The 17,563-nt window shown below is 35.2% G+C and overlaps 1 protein-coding gene across 1 annotated transcript; it reads left to right on the top strand.

Annotated features, from left to right (window-relative positions):
- Positions 1 to 2,330: 2,330 nt before the first annotated feature.
- On the top strand, positions 2,331 to 14,948 carry pacsin1b (protein kinase C and casein kinase substrate in neurons 1b). Its single transcript, XM_059570434.1, has 10 exons — positions 2,331 to 2,611; positions 7,511 to 7,624; positions 8,881 to 9,037; positions 9,201 to 9,436; positions 9,925 to 10,080; positions 11,647 to 11,822; positions 12,618 to 12,738; positions 12,836 to 12,966; positions 13,061 to 13,251; positions 14,095 to 14,948. Exons 2-10 carry the CDS (start codon positions 7,565 to 7,567, stop codon positions 14,202 to 14,204), a joined length of 1,338 nt encoding a protein of 445 aa, XP_059426417.1. The 5' UTR covers positions 2,331 to 2,611; positions 7,511 to 7,564; the 3' UTR covers positions 14,205 to 14,948.
- The last annotated feature ends 2,615 nt before the right edge of the window (positions 14,949 to 17,563 follow it).

Raw genomic sequence — 17,563 nt, 5'->3', positions numbered from 1 at the left:
TTAAATCAACCTGACAGATTCGGACAGAAATAGTTGCACATTTTAACAGTGAAATTAATATAAAACAGCAAATATATATATATATATATATATATATATATATATATATATATATATATATATATATACATAAAAAACTATAAAATATAAGAATTAGCTAAGAATAAATTATACATTTTATATAATTTTAAGTACTATAATTACAATTAAAAATAAATAAAATTTAAATTATATTATTTATAATATTCATGAAATTATATTTATACGCTATCCACCACCCATATAGCCACACCATTGCCATAGAAATTGCGTGGGCTTGACTCGTTTTGCTGCTCATGCTGTTCCTCCTGCTGACTGATCAATAAGAGTCAGTTCTCCTCCTCATCCGTCTCTCATTACGTATACCAGGCATACCAGAGAAATGCATTGCAGGTTTTACTTACAGTATATGTAGCAAAAATTCCCCAGATATCTCTTTTGATATCATTTCCATTCTCTCTTTAGCTGTGATTGAATGTAAAGTATTTGAGGGCTGTCGACGTGCACACACACTACACATTCAGTTTTTGAACAGCAATCGAGCAGCTTCTGATAAGTTATCTGAACACAGTTGTGTAGCAGCATGCCTTCGAGCATCTGTGATGATGTCAGACTCCATTCGTCACTGTTTAGACCTGATGATGCCGTTTTTATTCAGGACATTCTGTAATGCTGAATGGTATCATATAGTGTAACGTAAATGATAACTGATTACTGATTGGTCAAAAAGTTTTTGGGTGAACTGTCTCTTGAATTTGCTCTGTCCCAGGGCACAATGATGCATTAAATTGACCAGAAGTGACAGGAAAGACTTATAATGTTACAAAAGATTTCTGTTTCAAATAAAACCTGTTTATTTTGAACTTTCTGGTCATTAAGGAATTCTGAAAAAGTATCATGATTTGAATATGAAGCAGCTTAATAATATGCTGTTTTATTATTTTTTTAATAATCAGAAATGTTTCTTGAGCAGCAATCAGCATATTAGAACCATTTCTGAAGATCATGTGACACTGAAGACTGCAGTAATGATGCTGAAAATACAGCCTTGCTTCACAGGAATAAACTGGATTTTAGAACATATTCAAAAAGAAAGCAATTGTTTTAAATAGCATTATTTCACAATATTACCAGGTTTACCGTATTTTAATCAAATAAATGCAGCCTTGGTGAGAGAAAGAGACTTCTTTTAAAAACATGAAAACATCTGACAGACCCCCGGCTTTTGAAAGGTAGTATAGAATATACATTTTTGGTATTTTCCAAAAGCAAACAAACTGTTTTGACCGTAAACTTAATACTCAGCTGCACTACTGGCCTGATGAGAAATGTATGCTAAGCTTTGGTTAGCAAACAGTAGTTAACATAGCACCCTGTCTTTTTATAACACTCATTCACCAATCATCACTGTATTTAATACTGTCATGAAAAAAAAAAAAAAAAAAAAAATATATATATATATATATATATATATGACATTTCACATATATAAGTATCACATAACTGTAAAACATAATTTCCATCATATCATGACTTTTTTTTATCATAATATTGCAGTATAACTGGAAAAAAAGCTGCTATACAATTAAATTATTAAAGAAATCCATTGTAAACAGCACCAATTGCCTTCAGCATTTCTTTGTAAAAAATTAATAAATAGAAGCCTTAAAGCTGAATTCTAATCCAAGATAAAATATTTTACAGTTAGAAATGTAAATAATTTCTGTCAGATTTTTGAGACTTTCTCTAGTTATTCTAATCTTTTAGTCTGATCATTAAAAATGACTTTAGTGTAACATACTGTCATTTTAATTAAATAATTGTATATATTATTAGATATGCTATATAATATAGGTTAATAAAAAAAATACAATTTATAAAAAAAGCCTTAAAACTGAAGTCTAATCCAGTATAAAATATCTTACATCTGTGAGACTAACTATTGTGAGACTAGACTAGTTAGTCTAATCTTTTAGTCTGATCTGATAATTAAAAATGACTTTAGTGTAACCTAATTTACTGTCATAATAATTAATTTGATATTTTGATATAATATATATAAGATATGCTATATAATAAGTTAATAAAATAATACAATTTATACAAATAAAAAATGTTTTAAAATTCTAAAAGAAATCTGTTAAAAATAGCACCAAATATTGTCTTCAGTGTTGTTTTTGTTGAAAATAAATAAAAGACTTAAAGCTGAATTCACCCCAAGCCCCCCCCACCTCACTCTGTCAGAATAATTCAAGTCAAATGTGATTAGTCTCTCTCTCTCTCTCTCTCTCTCTCACACACACACACACACACACACACACAATGCTGCACTTGTGAACACCCACTTTTTTCACCAAGAAGCATTTTTAACTACTCAGCATTAGAGATACAGTGAGTTTGACTGCATCTGCAGTTACTCTAAAACCTAACGAAGCACTTAACCCAGGAACAAAGAGGCGAACTGAACAAAAGTGTGGAGTGGAGCGGAGGTTGGGTTGTTTTTTGGCGGTGGAGGGTCCCACATGCCTGGGTTGTGAAGGCAGCCTGTGTCCTGGCTGAACGTGGGGGATCGGTGAGCCTTTTGTTGCTTTTCCTCTTTTGTCGTGGCTGGAGTGTTCGTCATCAGTATGGAGGAGATGATGCATGTGCTGGAGGAGAGCTTTGTTTGCGGGAAGCGTGGGGTTTTGTTTTTGTCTGTCGGACTCGTATTTACATTCATGCATTTGGCAGACGCTTTCATGCCTCTTGCATTGCATTCAAGGTTTAAATTTAATTATGATTAGTTGAGTTTATCAGAGATACTTTAACATGTGATAGCTGGAGTCTGTGTTTTTGTGTGTATTTTAGTGCATTCATACATGCAGTGACCTTTGATCTGTTGGCGTGTAGATTGTATTTGAATGTGCTTGTATTATTTATTACTCTCTCATATAATTTGAAATGAGATGAATATAGTATTAAATGCCAAGATAAGGTTATCTTACATATTTGAAGACATTTTAATGTGATCTAAATATAGAAAGTGTAGAAAGTGTATGATCTTAAATAATGTGGCATGTTTAATGCATTTGTGATGACATGTTTTGAATGTTGCTATGATCTAAGTCGATCAACAGTTAAGGATGCCCAACCACTTTTACAGTTCTTTTGTTTGATGTGCCAAATAGAGTCATGTGCAATGATTAAAACGCCTCCCACTGCCGCCACGTCAGTTTGAATCGATTAACTGAACATGCTGGCCAAATTGAGGCCATTTTGCCAATTTGATTTTCAGCAACTTGCACAACAATTTCTTTAACCCTGTCAAGTTTTTTTGAAGCTTTAGACAAAATATTTTTCAAGAGTGTAATTTAAAAAAAATATATATATACATCAGGCTTTTATGTCTCGTATGGTATATGATGCAGAAAAGAGCATGGATCCCAAACTCAAAAAAAAAAAAAAAAAAAAGACCTCAGGTTTATTAAAAATATGCAATTTAGTGCAGATGCTGATATGTGACCAAAAAGTTAGATATTCTGGTTGTGATATAAATCAATGAGATCATTATAACAGTATTGCATATACTTAAATAAAATATTTATAATAAAAGCTTTGTAGTTTAAAACATACAATGCAATGCACATGCATACACATGCATATAATATTGCATGCAATGCAATGCAATACAACACAACACATGATGATTGAGATAAACAAATAAATAGAAAACATGAAGTGTTCATCCTGAAGAATTGCCATAACACTTTACAATAAGGTTCCATTAAACATTAACATTAATTAACATGAACCAGCAATGACAAATACTTCTAAAGAATTTATTAATCTTAATTTAGATTCTATTTAATGGACCTGGGCTAACATGAACTAACAATGAACAGTTGTATTTTTTTTAACTAATGTTAACAAAGATTAATAAACTCAATGTATTTCTCAATGCTAGCTAATGCAATAAATATAGTTAACAAATGCAACATTACTGTAATCATTACTTTTGTCACATCAAAAAGACACATCTACCACAATCTTTAAGTTGACGTTTGTACAGTGATACTAAAAAGCTTTGTGATACTAACTATCAATCGGATGACAGAAAGTACTGTGTGCAAAAAGTAGATCATTTAAAGGCCTTATTTGTGTATCAAATTTACATTTACATTTAATCATTTAGCAGACGCTTTTATCCAAAGCGACTTACAAATGAGAACAATAGAAGCAGTCAGGTCAACAAGAGAACAACAACAGTGTACAAGTGCCATGACAAGTCTCAGTTAGTCTAGTATAGAACGCATACGTAGGTTTTTTTTTTTTTTTTTTTTTTTTTAATAAAAAGACAAGAAAAGGAAAAGTGCTAGTGTTAGTTGGTTAAGTGCAGGCGAAAAAGATGAGTCTTTAGCTGTTTCTTGAAAATGAGTAAAGACTCAGCTGTACGAATTGAGATTGGGAGGTCATTCCACCAGCTGGGCACAGTCCAGGAAAAGGTCCTTGAGGACCAGGCGTCGATCACTTGCAGAGCGCAAACTTCTGGAGGGCACATAAGATTTAACCAATGAGTTTAGGTAAGTTGGTGCCGTGCCAGTGGTCGTCTTGTAGGCTAGCATCAGTACCTTGAATTTGATGCGAGCAGCTACTGGTAGCCAGTGTAACCTGATGAGGAGAGGAGTAACGTGAGCTTTTTTTGGCTCATTGAAGACAACCCTCGCTGCTGCATTCTGGATCAATTGCAGAGGCTTGACAGTACATGCAGGAAGGCCCGCCAGGAGAGCATTACAATAGTCCAGTCTGGAGAGAACAAGAGCTTGGACAAGAAGTTGGGTTGCTTGCTCTGACAGGAAGGGTCTAATCTTCCTAATGTTGTATAAGGCAACCCTGCAGGACCGGGTAGTTGTAGCAATGTGGTCTGTGAAGCTTAACTGATGATCCATCACAACTCCTAGGTTTCTAGCTGTCCTCGAAGGAGTAATGGTTGATGAGCCCAGCTGTATAGAGCAGTTGTGATGAAGCAATGGGTTAACTGGAATCACCAGGAGTTCTGTCTTCGTAAGGTTAAGCTGAAGGTGATGGTCATTCATCCAGCTAGAGATGTCACTCAGACAGGCTGAGATGCGAGCAGCTACCGTCGGGTCATCTGGTTGGAATGAGAGGTAGAGTTGGGTGTCATCAGCGTAGCAGTGATAAGAAAAGCCATGCTTCTGAATGACAGATCCTAATGATGTCATGTAGATTGAGAAGAGAAGTGGTCCAAGTACTGAGCCTTGAGGAACCCCAGTAGCAAGGTGGTGGTCAAATATGATCCAGTAGGCCTTAAGTGGTTAAAAAATTGTTGTGAATTTTGGTGCATTTGCGCTGTACATCATCGTCTCTCTTTCTCTCTGAACTGTATTCATATTTATTGGTTTCAGTTGAAATCAGCCCCCCTTCTGGTGTCTTAATAAATAACTGGAGGCCCTTAAATCAGCACGTCTCTTCTTGTCAGGTCTGAATAATGGCATGACATCATCATGGCTCTCCTATTATTTTATTATCATTGCAAACACTCAGCAGTCACTTGAGTCATTTGTCAATGTCGTTTTTGTTTGTTTTCCTAGTACGCCTTCAGCGAGCCTTAGTATACATTTTCTCCCAAGGTTATGTTAGATGTCTTAAGATGTTACTGTGCATTCAGGTCATGTTTGTATTTGTCTCTTCTCTTTGGGTTCTCGTTCATTTCCTTCAGTGTTTTCACTTTGAGCGATGTCCATCACTTTGACGAGATGGTTGTCAATCACTGATAGAGAGTTAAATTATCATGATGCAATCAGGCCTCAAACTGAAGCTGAGTGTTTGTTTCCAGGCATAATGTGGCCAGATATAAAGTGGCAGTGGGATTTAATCATACTGAATCATTTGTGAAGTCTGGTCAGATGACACCTTTGTGTTCAAAGTCTGCTCTTTTGGTGACTATTCTTTAAGTGAAAATATTATGAACAGAATATCAGAATATATCCAGATGAATATACAAAATCACATGGATTTCTACATTACTAATCACATCACATTAACATGTTATTGAATGTTTTGTACAAGCAAAAATGACTTAATTCAGTTTCCTTTGACAGATTCAATTAGGAATTGTCTGGGTTTAGATAAACACAAAACAATGTAACTTACAATACAATACTTTATTATTGCAAATATTCCCTGTGTTGTATAGGAAACCGCAGCGACTTGCTTTGTCAGACAGCGTCTCTGTTTTGATTCAGCTGAAATTATGGTCTTTATCATAAATAGCCACTCCCAGATTTATTGGGTTAGTGCAGGAACTAAATTGGCTTAAAATAACCTTGTGAATCCATCTGAGAGTCTGCACGTCCAGAACAACAGATCTGGTTTCCACTTGATAGCTAAAAGATTCCTCCAGGGTTGTTTTGGGCTCCACCTTGTTTTCTTTTTTGTCAGTGATTTAGCAAAAGGCATGTAACCGAATTACAGTTTTAATATTGAAGTGGCTACTTGGGTTGGTAGTCAGCGACAGGTCACCCGTTATGGACATCTGTGCAAGTTTGTAAACTAGTCTTGAATGCTCAGAAAACTAAATCCATGCCTAACACAAAACTAAAAACTTCACTTTTCATGCGTTTTGGACTATCTAAAGGAAAAGTTCACCTAAACATTTAAATTGGCTAAAAATCAGGCCATTCAAGATGTAGATGAGTTTGTTTATTCATAGGAATAGATTTGGAGAAATATAATATTCCATCACTTGCTCACCTGTAGATGCTCTGCAGTGAATGGGTGCCGTCAGAATGAGAGTCCAAACAGCTGATAAAAACATCACAATAATCCACAAGTAATGCACACCACTCCAGTCCATCAGTTAACATCTTGTGAAGTAAAAAGCTGCATGTTTGTAACAAACAAATTAAACTTTATCGCTCTTGGCTAGTCCTGGGCACTAAATGTTTGAACAAGTATATCGCCCGCAGCTGGAAAGAATATTAGTTCATAATTCATGATAACGTTCATTAAAATCCACAAGCATCTGTGTTTAGAGCAGTTTTGGATTTTTCTCTCATGATTCAGAAGAGACAACTTTTTCACTGCAGAAAGTGATATTATGGATTATGAATTTAGGCCTATATTTTAGCCGGAGGCAACAGTTTGAAGTTAAAACGTCTTAATGGTGGATTTGTTTCATACCAGCTTGTAGCTTTTTGCTTCACAAGTTGTTAATTAATGGACTGGAGTGGTGTGGATTATTGTGATGATTTTTTTAGCTGTTTGGATTCTGTTTTGGATTCTCATTCTGATGGCACCCATTCACTGGAGAGCATCCAATGCATTTTACAGTGAACTATTCTTTTAAATTACTTGATGCATGGGCAAATACATTAAATGTATTTAACAACGCATCATTTTTGTGTAGGAGGGTCCTGTTAGGTTGGCATAGAGGGTAAAATACTTTACTTTTGTCATTTTCTCTTTTCTGCAGTACATGGTGAATTGCATTTTTTAGCTTCAGTCCAGCTCTGCCAAATCTCACATCATGTCGGGTGCCTACGATGAGTCAGCCATGTCCGACGAGACCACGGACAGTTTCTGGGAGGTCAGGCACAAAATCTTACTTCATGTTGTTTTTATATATTATTAATCACACATATCATCATCATTTATCCAGGCATGTACAGGCAATCATGGCTGTGAAGCTCTGATGGTTGATTAGATGCCAAACATACAGTGACGGTCACGTGATGTTGTATCATATTGACTAATCGACTTTCAGTGATGTGGAAGTGTCATTCAGCCAAAGGGCAACCAAACATTATATTGAATCAGCACGGTATTAACATAGTATTAGAAGTAGAACTGTGTCATTGTTGTTGATTTATCTGCCATAAATTATAAAGCAGACTCTAGTAAGAGCCCATTCACTTTTTTTGTCCACAGAGAAATCTATTTTTAACAGATAATATAAACCTTTCAAGCCAGACTTAGCGTGAGGCTTGAGATTGTTACAAACAAGTAAATATAATTTTGACTCCATATAAAAATGTGTTTGATAGAATACAATTTCTGGCATAATCCTAAAAGAGATTTTACAGATTACGTAAGTAAGTATCCCAATGTTTTTAAACCATGTAATTATAAAATATATTTAATTAAAATAATTAAAATAAATTAAATAAATGTCTATATATAATTTCAATATATTAAGAATCAATTTTATTGTAAATTTTTTTTATACATTTATATTTTTGTTTTATTGGTTGATTAAGAACATGGACTATACTACTCTTACTAAAGCTAGTATATAGTATGCATAAGGCACACACTATTCAATTTTAAATATATAATTTTTATGTAATTGTTTATATTATGATAATAATATTTGTATATTATAATTTTTTTTCATGAAATGTAATGTATTGCATTATGTAATATATATATATATATATATATATATATATATATATATATATTACAAGTATATTATATATATATATATATATATATATATATATATATATATATATATATATATATATATATATATATATATATATATATATATATATATATATATATATATATATATATATTACTTTCTTCAATCCAAATGAAAATGTTATTGGTTGAATTAATAAGATTTATTTTTATTATTATTTTAGATTAGATTACATTTTTGTAGATTACATTTGTTTGTTGTATGTTTTTTTTTATCCATACTGTATGGAACCAAGGATACTGAGAAAGTGGAAGTGGAGGTTTTTCTATTAAATAACAAATTCTATTTAGCTCTAATGCTTTACTGCTGCCCTGTCCGTGACTTGACCTATTTCAGAATCTCTCCATGTTTCTCAGGTTGGGAACTACAAGCGTACAGTAAAGCGAATCGAGGATGGCCATCGACTCTGCAGTGACATGATGAGTTGCATCCAGGAGCGTGCCAAGATCGAGAAGGCCTATGCGCAGCAGCTCACCGACTGGTCCAAGAGGTGGAGGCAGCTGGTGGAGCGAGGTACTGCATGATTGATGATGTGCTCATGGAGAATCCTTGAATAGATTTAAAGTGACAATCTTGAAAGCAAATGTTTTGTTACTTCTTAATCTAAATAAACTTCTCTTTCGCCCTCGCTTTCTCACTCAATAAATTTTAATGTGTTGTTTATTGCTGCTCGCAGGGCCGCAGTACGGGACTTTGGAGAGAGCCTGGGTCGCTCTGATGACAGAAGCAGAAAAGGTGAGCGACTTGCACCAGGAAGTGAAAAATAACCTGCTGAACGAGGACTTAGAAAAGGTGAAGAACTGGCAGAAAGAGGCCTACCACAAACAAATGATGGGCGGTTTCAAAGAAACCAAAGAGGCAGAAGAGGGTTTCCGAAAAGCCCAGAAGCCTTGGGCCAAAAAACTCAAAGAGGTGAGGAGACAGAGCTTTGCGACACTTTCTATTTGAAATATGCAATGTGCAATGATGTTCTTTTGAACTTCGTATTTTTCAAAGAATCCTGGTAAATAAAATGTATCATGGTTTCCACAAAAATATGAAGCAGCTCAACTGTTTCAACATTGATGATAATCAGAAGTGTTCCTTGAGCAGCAAATGAGCATATTAGAATGAAAATAGAAATGGAATCAATATCAACAAAATATTAGATTTAATCATGCAAAATAAAATATTAATTAAACACGCAATGCACGGCGGCATACTACTGTTTGAAATGTTTATGTGTGCTGTTTCACATACGCAGCATTAGTATTCTACTGCAAATATAGACTTAATGCATCTTTAATGTTATGTCCTGACTTGGAACTACAAGACATTTTGGAAATATCTCTGCTCAAAACTACGAACAATTGCCTTAAATTTCTTATGCTTATCAAATTCATCTTATCTTCAATCTGCAGTTGGAAACAGCAAAGAAAGTGTACCACATGGCCTGCAAAGAAGAAAAAATTGCATCCACAAGGGAGGCCAATAGCAAAGGAGAGGCGTCAGTCTCATCAGATCAGCAAAAGAAACTCCAGGAGAAGTTGGACAAGTGCAAAAACGACGTTCAAAAGGTCAGGCAAGGAAATAATGCATATTATGCACAACATGCATTTTTAATAACATAAGAAAAGTTATGTTTACGGTCATGCACTTACATTGTAAGTCTACAGAACAACTGGGACATTTCTTTAAATTGTGTGAATGCCATACATTATTGTCAATATTTGGTTTTGTATTTTAGCAGTATCCATAAAATGTTGACCTGCTGGCCTGGTTTGCTTCGATATGGATTTTATATCAAATTCATGTTGCACTTCATGTGACATTTCTTTCACCCGTCTGTGAACAAAAAAATAAATAAAAATCAGCTTTTAAAGTTCAACACAATAGAAGCAACAGACAGCAGCAAATGGAAATTTCCTCAAGCAATTTCATCTGCTATTCATTACACCAGCAGGTCTGACTCCCCAGAGCTTCCTTTCACATTACAACTCCGCCTTTGCAACACTTAATGGGAAACCACACAGGGACGTTCAATAAACGGCCCTCTAACGCACTGTACATCCAATTCATTAGCCTTTAACCTAACCCACGATCCATTAGAAGCACTTAACCCAGAGTCCCAGAGGAATCAGCTGAGCCACAATACAACAATAGACAAGTTGGACAGTTGAGAGACGGCTGTAGTTGTCTATGAAACCATCCCATGTGCGTTTATAAAACTGACCCATATAATGATATGTCAATTATGATAATGTTGTTGCAAGTAAATGCAGGTTTACTCATGTTTCACCCCAAAATCTAAAGTTGTCTTACAAGTTTCATAAGCATCTTCTCTTATTTTCATCATTTTGTTGATTCTTAAATTACTGTAATTATAATTATTTTACATTTAATCAGCATAATGGCATGTTACACAAGGAGTCCAGGAACGAGAGTCTTTAATAATCCAAATGGGGAACATAGAGCACACAGAAGACATTAAGAACCGACAAACACTAACAGAATGGACTCAGGGTAATTAGGGAAACACAGGTGCATGGAATAACTAATTAACAGGGACAGGAACACATGTGGAGGGAAAACAAAATATAATGAGTCCAGGGGCGTGACACATAAGATTATACACTTTTTATTCTGTATTTCTTTCTTCTTATTATTATTTGTTGTTGTTGCTCTTGTTGTACAATAATGGGAATTTGTGAAAATAGCACACAATATATATGAAAAAAACTTAATTGTCCTAAAATAGTTTTATCTCTTATTAAAAAATATATTTATCTAAAATGGGTTTTGCATTGTCATTATTTTCAAGACACTTAATCACATTTCCCTGACAAATATTCATTATTTCAGTGTGTCTAAAAATTGCTCATTTCTTATTTAATATATCCACCTAAATTTACTATGAAATGGATCATATCAAATCTATTTCATATTTTTTTCTTTTACAGTCCACCTATAATATTGTGTTTTTGTGTACCATACATGACCATTTTTTGTCCTCTCTGGCTCATGAACTGGGTCAGAACTTTACTCTCTGTTATGATTGGCTCACCTCTTCACATTTGCATAAATGAGGCATCTCAAATCCAGCAAGTCAGATGATTTAAGATGCTGTTTGTTCTGTGTTTCAGGCCAAAGAGAAATATGAGAAGAGCCTTGATGAGCTCAGCAGGTGCACGCCGCAGTACATGGAGAACATGGAGGTGGTGTTTGATCAGTGCCAGCAGTTTGAGGAGAAGAGGCTGAGCTTCCTCCGGGAAGTGCTTCTGGATATCAAACGCCATCTCAACCTGACCGAGAGCCAAAGGTAAGCTTCAAACCACTGATCCGATCTCCTAAACCTGGTGCTCGGAAGCCTTGACTTTTCCTGAACATAATACATTCATGAACATACTTGATTTCTGCGTTTTGAGGTCTTTTGAGGTCATCTATATGCTAGTGTTCTGTTGAGGAATTAAACTTTTAGCAGATTCAAAATTTGGGGTCAGAAAGATGCAATGATGCATTCAATTAATAAGTGACAGTAAAGGTTTTATTTATTATTTTACAAAATATTTCTGTTATGAATTGTATTATTAAGTAATAAATATTACTAGAGCATCAAATCAGCATATTATTAAGATTTCTGAAAGATCATGTGACATTGAAGACTGGAGTACTGATGCTGAAAATTCAGCTTCACATCACAGGAATAAATTACATTTTACATATATTCAAATAGAAAACAGTCCTGTTAACTTTGAATAATACTTCACAACATTAAAGTGTGTACTGTAATTGTTTATCAAACAAATGCAGTCTTGGTGAGCAGAGCAGACTTTCAAAAACCCACAACAAAAAAATCTTCCAGAACCTATATGCATATACAGTATATACTACATATATAGACTTATTTAATTCAAAATCATACTGACCCCAAACTATATGATTTATAATTTACAGTCTTTCTCCAAATATTTATACTTGCACATATACAAAATTCAAAATTTTAATAGCCTTTCAATGGCCTGCTCCAACTTAAAATACATGAATATATAAGAAAATTGCATGTATCGAACCATTCATCAGTCTCTTAATAATCTCTATAATTCAATCTGTACAGCTATGCTGCAGTCTACAGGGAACTAGAGCGAAGCATCGCCTCAGCCAGTGCTCAAGAAGACCTCAGGTGGTTCAGCAGCGTCCACGGGCCAGGCATGCACATGAACTGGCCACAGTTTGAGGTAAAGTCTGTATGTGGGATCTGTGAGGATGTGCAGCGCCACATATCTGGTGCTTGTTAGAGAATACCTCTCATAATCAACCCTGTCTCTGCATCAGGAGTTCAACCCAGAGCTGAGCCACTCCATTAATAAGAAAGAGAAGGTGAAGAGGAACCATGATGGAGTCACGCTGACTCAAGTCACACATGCTGTAGATCAGGGCACACCGCAGACTGCAAACCGGGGCAGGTGCTGATGCTTTTGTGCTGTGGAAGCTCTGTGTTAATTTTTTCATCTGAGAAGAAACTAACTTGAGCGTCTCTCATCTGGTTGTTCTCCTCAGCGTGAGCAGTTCTGAGAAGAACCAGCAGTATTCTGCCGAATGGTCCGATGATGAGCAGCCGCCCACGGCTCAACCAGCCAGCGAAACAAACGGCGGTGGAAATCCGTTCGAAGAGGAGAGTAAAGGAGTGCGAGTGAGAGCGCTGTATGACTACGAGGGCCAAGAACAAGATGAGCTCACATTTAAAGCAGGTGAGAACCATACTGCGCTTCAGAAGATTTTGAAATGTTTTTGAAAGACGTCTCACCAAGGCTGTATTTTTATGATTAAAATGCAGTAAAAACACAGTAAAATTGTGAAATATTATTACTATAAAAAAAAGGATTTTCTATTGTTATATATTTTAAATTGTAATTTATTCCTGTGATGCAAAGCTGAATTTTAAGCATCATTACTTCAGTCTTCAGTGTCACATGATGTTTCAGAAATCATTCTAATATGCTGTTATTATTATCATCAATGTTGAAAATAGTTGTGCTGCTTCATATTTTTGTGAAAACCTTCTTTGATGAATAGAAAGTTTAAAAGAACAGCATTTATTTGAAATAGAAATATTTTTGTAACATTATAAATGTCTTTACTGTCACAGTTTAATAATAATTATATATATATATATATACATATATATATATATAGTACTAGTACAGCTACTAGAAAATCAGTGTTTGATCCTTAAAATCAAGATCTAATTCTCTAGTATTTTTTTATGAATATAAAGCATTCATAAACATACTTAGCTTTTGTTTGTATGTTCTATATGACAGTGAACTGTTGATGAACTAAACTGAAGGGATGCAGGGATGCTTTCAATTGATTGGAAGTAACAGTAAGGACATTTATAATGTTAAAACAGACAATATTTAAAAAAAAACAACAACTTTCTATTCATCAAAGAACCCTGAAAAAAAATGTCATGAAATGGCAAGAGGCATGAAACTAGCACAGTGACTATAAAATGAGAGTTTTATTCTTAAAAATCCCCATCTTTGCATTTAATCCGCTCATATTAAGCACAGGTCCATATGTTTTGGCAGGAGAAGAGCTGACAAAACTGGAGGATGAGGACGAGCAGGGTTGGTGCAAAGGCCGGTTGGACAGCGGTCAGCTAGGCTTGTATCCAGCTAACTACGTCGAGCCTGTTTAGAACGGTGAAGAGAGCCTTAAAGACTTTACCCCGCACTGCTCGAATGCAAGATTTCAGAGAAACTCTAATGTCCTTGCCTGATTGACTTGCTGAGAAGCTTTACGCAGTTTCCTCAATACCATAACGAAAAACCCCTACAGTATCCAAAACACATATCATACCCCAGCGAGAGCAGGGAATGATTCTGTGTGTCTATGTAGCCATGTTCAGTATGAGTTATTGTGCTGCTGACATGTGTTCGTGTATGGTCTCCTGTAACAATATTAATGTGATGACGTCCATGAAGCCTAGCATAGCGAGAATCGGCTATGCAATGTGTATACAAGACTTTTATTTTGAAGTGGAGGTTCTGCGTTAAACCTAGTGGCCCTTTCTTGTGTATCAACATGAAATGCAATTTTCAATCTATTTTGCTTACATAATTTGATGTATTTATGGATATTCAATGAGAAAAAAAATGAGCGGGACTTGCTTTTATGTTAATTGGATGTGAAAAGAGGGCTAGAATGGATCCATGTGGTTAAGGGGAGGGGCTTGAAAATTAAAGGGCTTGATGACATCATTCAACAAGGAGAGTTGTTGTAGAGGTGGAGCATATTGTTTTAACATATTTTTCTCGATTCACAATAAGACCAGAAACATGTGTCAATAGGGTCAGTTTTGTTGTAATCCATCATGATTTTTTTCCCTAGTGTAAATAATGCCTCAAAACACATTAAATTCACTTTTTCTTGTTTTTTTTTTTTTGTTTTTTTTTTAAACCTATTTTAAGAAAACGTAAAAGCCTGTGAACAAATTGTAAGCTTTCACTTAAAAGAGAGCAGAACTTTGGAGAAGTGTCTTGAAACTAGAAAGGACTGCTGGTGGATGTTTTTGGATTTAATGATACAAATTCAGACTATTTGAGTCAGTTAGTTATGATTTCATGACTATGAACTGTGGTTCACAGTGGAATCTGAGCACGTGCTTTTTCTTCTGCCTTTTGTCTGTTTATGAGACCGTGAATGTCTTTTAACATGAAATCCATAACTGATTGGGTGGGCAAACTCCTCACTGTAGCACAATGTTAATAATAATCTATGGTGATTTCATTTGTCATGTTTTTAGCTTCGCTCAGGCTCGGCTGTTATGGATTGTGGATGGAGGACTCTCTGTGATGTGTGTGTATATACTGTATGTTTAGACTGGACTGATGTGCTTTACTCTTCATGTCAGCGTAGTAACTGTTCCATTCAAGTTCACAATAAAAAACCTCATGAATCTGAGACCAATGCAGATGAGTGAAATACAAAGCTTTGGGTCACCACTAGAGGTCAGGATTTGCAGTCCTTGACTAGTCAGATATTTGTGTGTGTGTGTGTATATATATATGTGTGTGTGTGTGTGTGTGAATATATATATATATATATATATGTGTGTGTGTGTGTGTATGTGTGTGTGTGTATATATATATATATATATATATATATATATATATATATATGTATATTTTTTTATTTTTTTTATTTTTATTAATGCAACCAGATGTACAACCCGAATTCCGGAAAAGTTGGGACGTTTTTTTAAATTTTAATAAAATGAAAACTAAAGGAATTTCAAATCACATGAGCCAATATTTTATTCACAATAGAACATAGATAACGTAGCAAATGTTTAAACAGAGAAATTTTACACTTTTATCCACTTAATTAGCTCATTTAAAATTTAATGCCTGCTACAGGTCTCAAAAAAGTTGGCACGGGGGCAACAAATGGCTAAAAAAGCAAGCAGTTTTGAAAAGATTCAGCTGGGAGAACATCTAGTGATTAATTAAGTTAATTGATATCAGGTCTGTAACATGATTAGCTATAAAAGCTTTGTCTTAGAGAAGCAGAGTCTCTCAGAAGTAAAGATGGGCAGAGGCTCTCCAATCTGTGAAAGACTGCGTAAAAAAATTGTGGAAAACTTTAAAAACAATGTTCCTCAACGTCAAATTGCAAAGGCTTTGCAAATCTCATCATCTACAGTGCATAACATCATCAAAAGATTCAGAGAAACTGGAGAAATCTCTGTGCGTAAGGGACAAGGCCGGAGACCTTTATTGGATGCCCGTGGTCTTCGGGCTCTCAGACGACACTGCATCACTCATCGGCATGATTGTGTCAATGACATTACTAAATGGGCCCAGGAATACTTTCAGAAACCACTGTCGGTAAACACAATCCGCCGTGCCATCAGCAGATGCCAACTAAAGCTCTATCATGCAAAAAGGAAGCCATATGTGAACATGGTCCAGAAGCGCCGTCGTGTCCTGTGGGCCAAGGCTCATTTAAAATGGACTATTTCAAAGTGGAATAGTGTTTTATGGTCAGACGAGTCCAAATTTGACATTCTTGTTGGAAATCACGGACGCCGTGTCCTCCGGGCTAAAGAGGAGGGAGACCTTCCAGCATGTTATCAGCGTTCAGTTCAAAAGCCAGCATCTCTGATGGTATGAGGGTGCATAAGTGCATACGGTATGGGCAGCTTGCATGTTTTGGAAGGCTCTGTGAATGCTGAAAGGTATATAAAGGTTTTAGAGCATGCTTCCCTCCAAACAACGTCTATTTCAGGGAAGGCCTTGTTTATTTCAGCAGGACAATGCAAAACCACATACTGCAGCTATAACAACAGCATGGCTTCGTCGTAGAAGAGTCCGGGTGCTAACCTGGCCTGCCTGCAGTCCAGATCTTTCACCTATAGAGAACATTTGGCGCATCATTAAACGAAAAATACGTCAAAGACGACCACGAACTCTTCAGCAGCTGGAAATCTATATAAGGCAAGAATGGGACCAAATTCCAACAGCAAAACTCCAGCAACTCATAGCCTCAATGCCCAGACGTCTTCAAACTGTTTTGAAAAGAAAAGGAGATGCTACACCATGGTAAACATGCCCCGTCCCAACTATTTTGAGACCTGTAGCAGAAATCAAAATTGAAATGAGCTCATTTTGTGCATAAAATTGTAAACTTTCTCAGTTTAAACATTTGCTATGTTATCTATGTTCTATTGTGAATAAAATATAAGCTCATGTGATTTGAAAGTCTTTTCGTTTTCATTTTATTAAAATTTAAAAAACGTCCCAACTTTTCCGGAATTCGGGTTGTACTAGTCTGATTATAGTGTACAATAATATAGAGTAAATCAGCCATATTTCGCCTCAAAATTGCTAGCTAGAAAAATAAGAATATTTCTCTTAAAGAAAAGAGAAAAATATATTTTTTTAGATTTGATTAATTACTATTTTTCATTAAAAATATAATTATTCATAAAAATACAAAAAAGGTATTATTAGAATAAAAATATTGAAATGATGAAATTCAATATGTAAATTGTAT

This window comes from Carassius carassius, chromosome 17, assembly GCF_963082965.1.
Source record: "Carassius carassius chromosome 17, fCarCar2.1, whole genome shotgun sequence".
NCBI classification, from domain to species: Eukaryota; Metazoa; Chordata; class Actinopteri; order Cypriniformes; family Cyprinidae; genus Carassius; species Carassius carassius.
The sequence above is the reverse complement of the archived record's forward strand: the minus strand, read 5'-3'. Positions and strand labels throughout refer to the sequence as shown.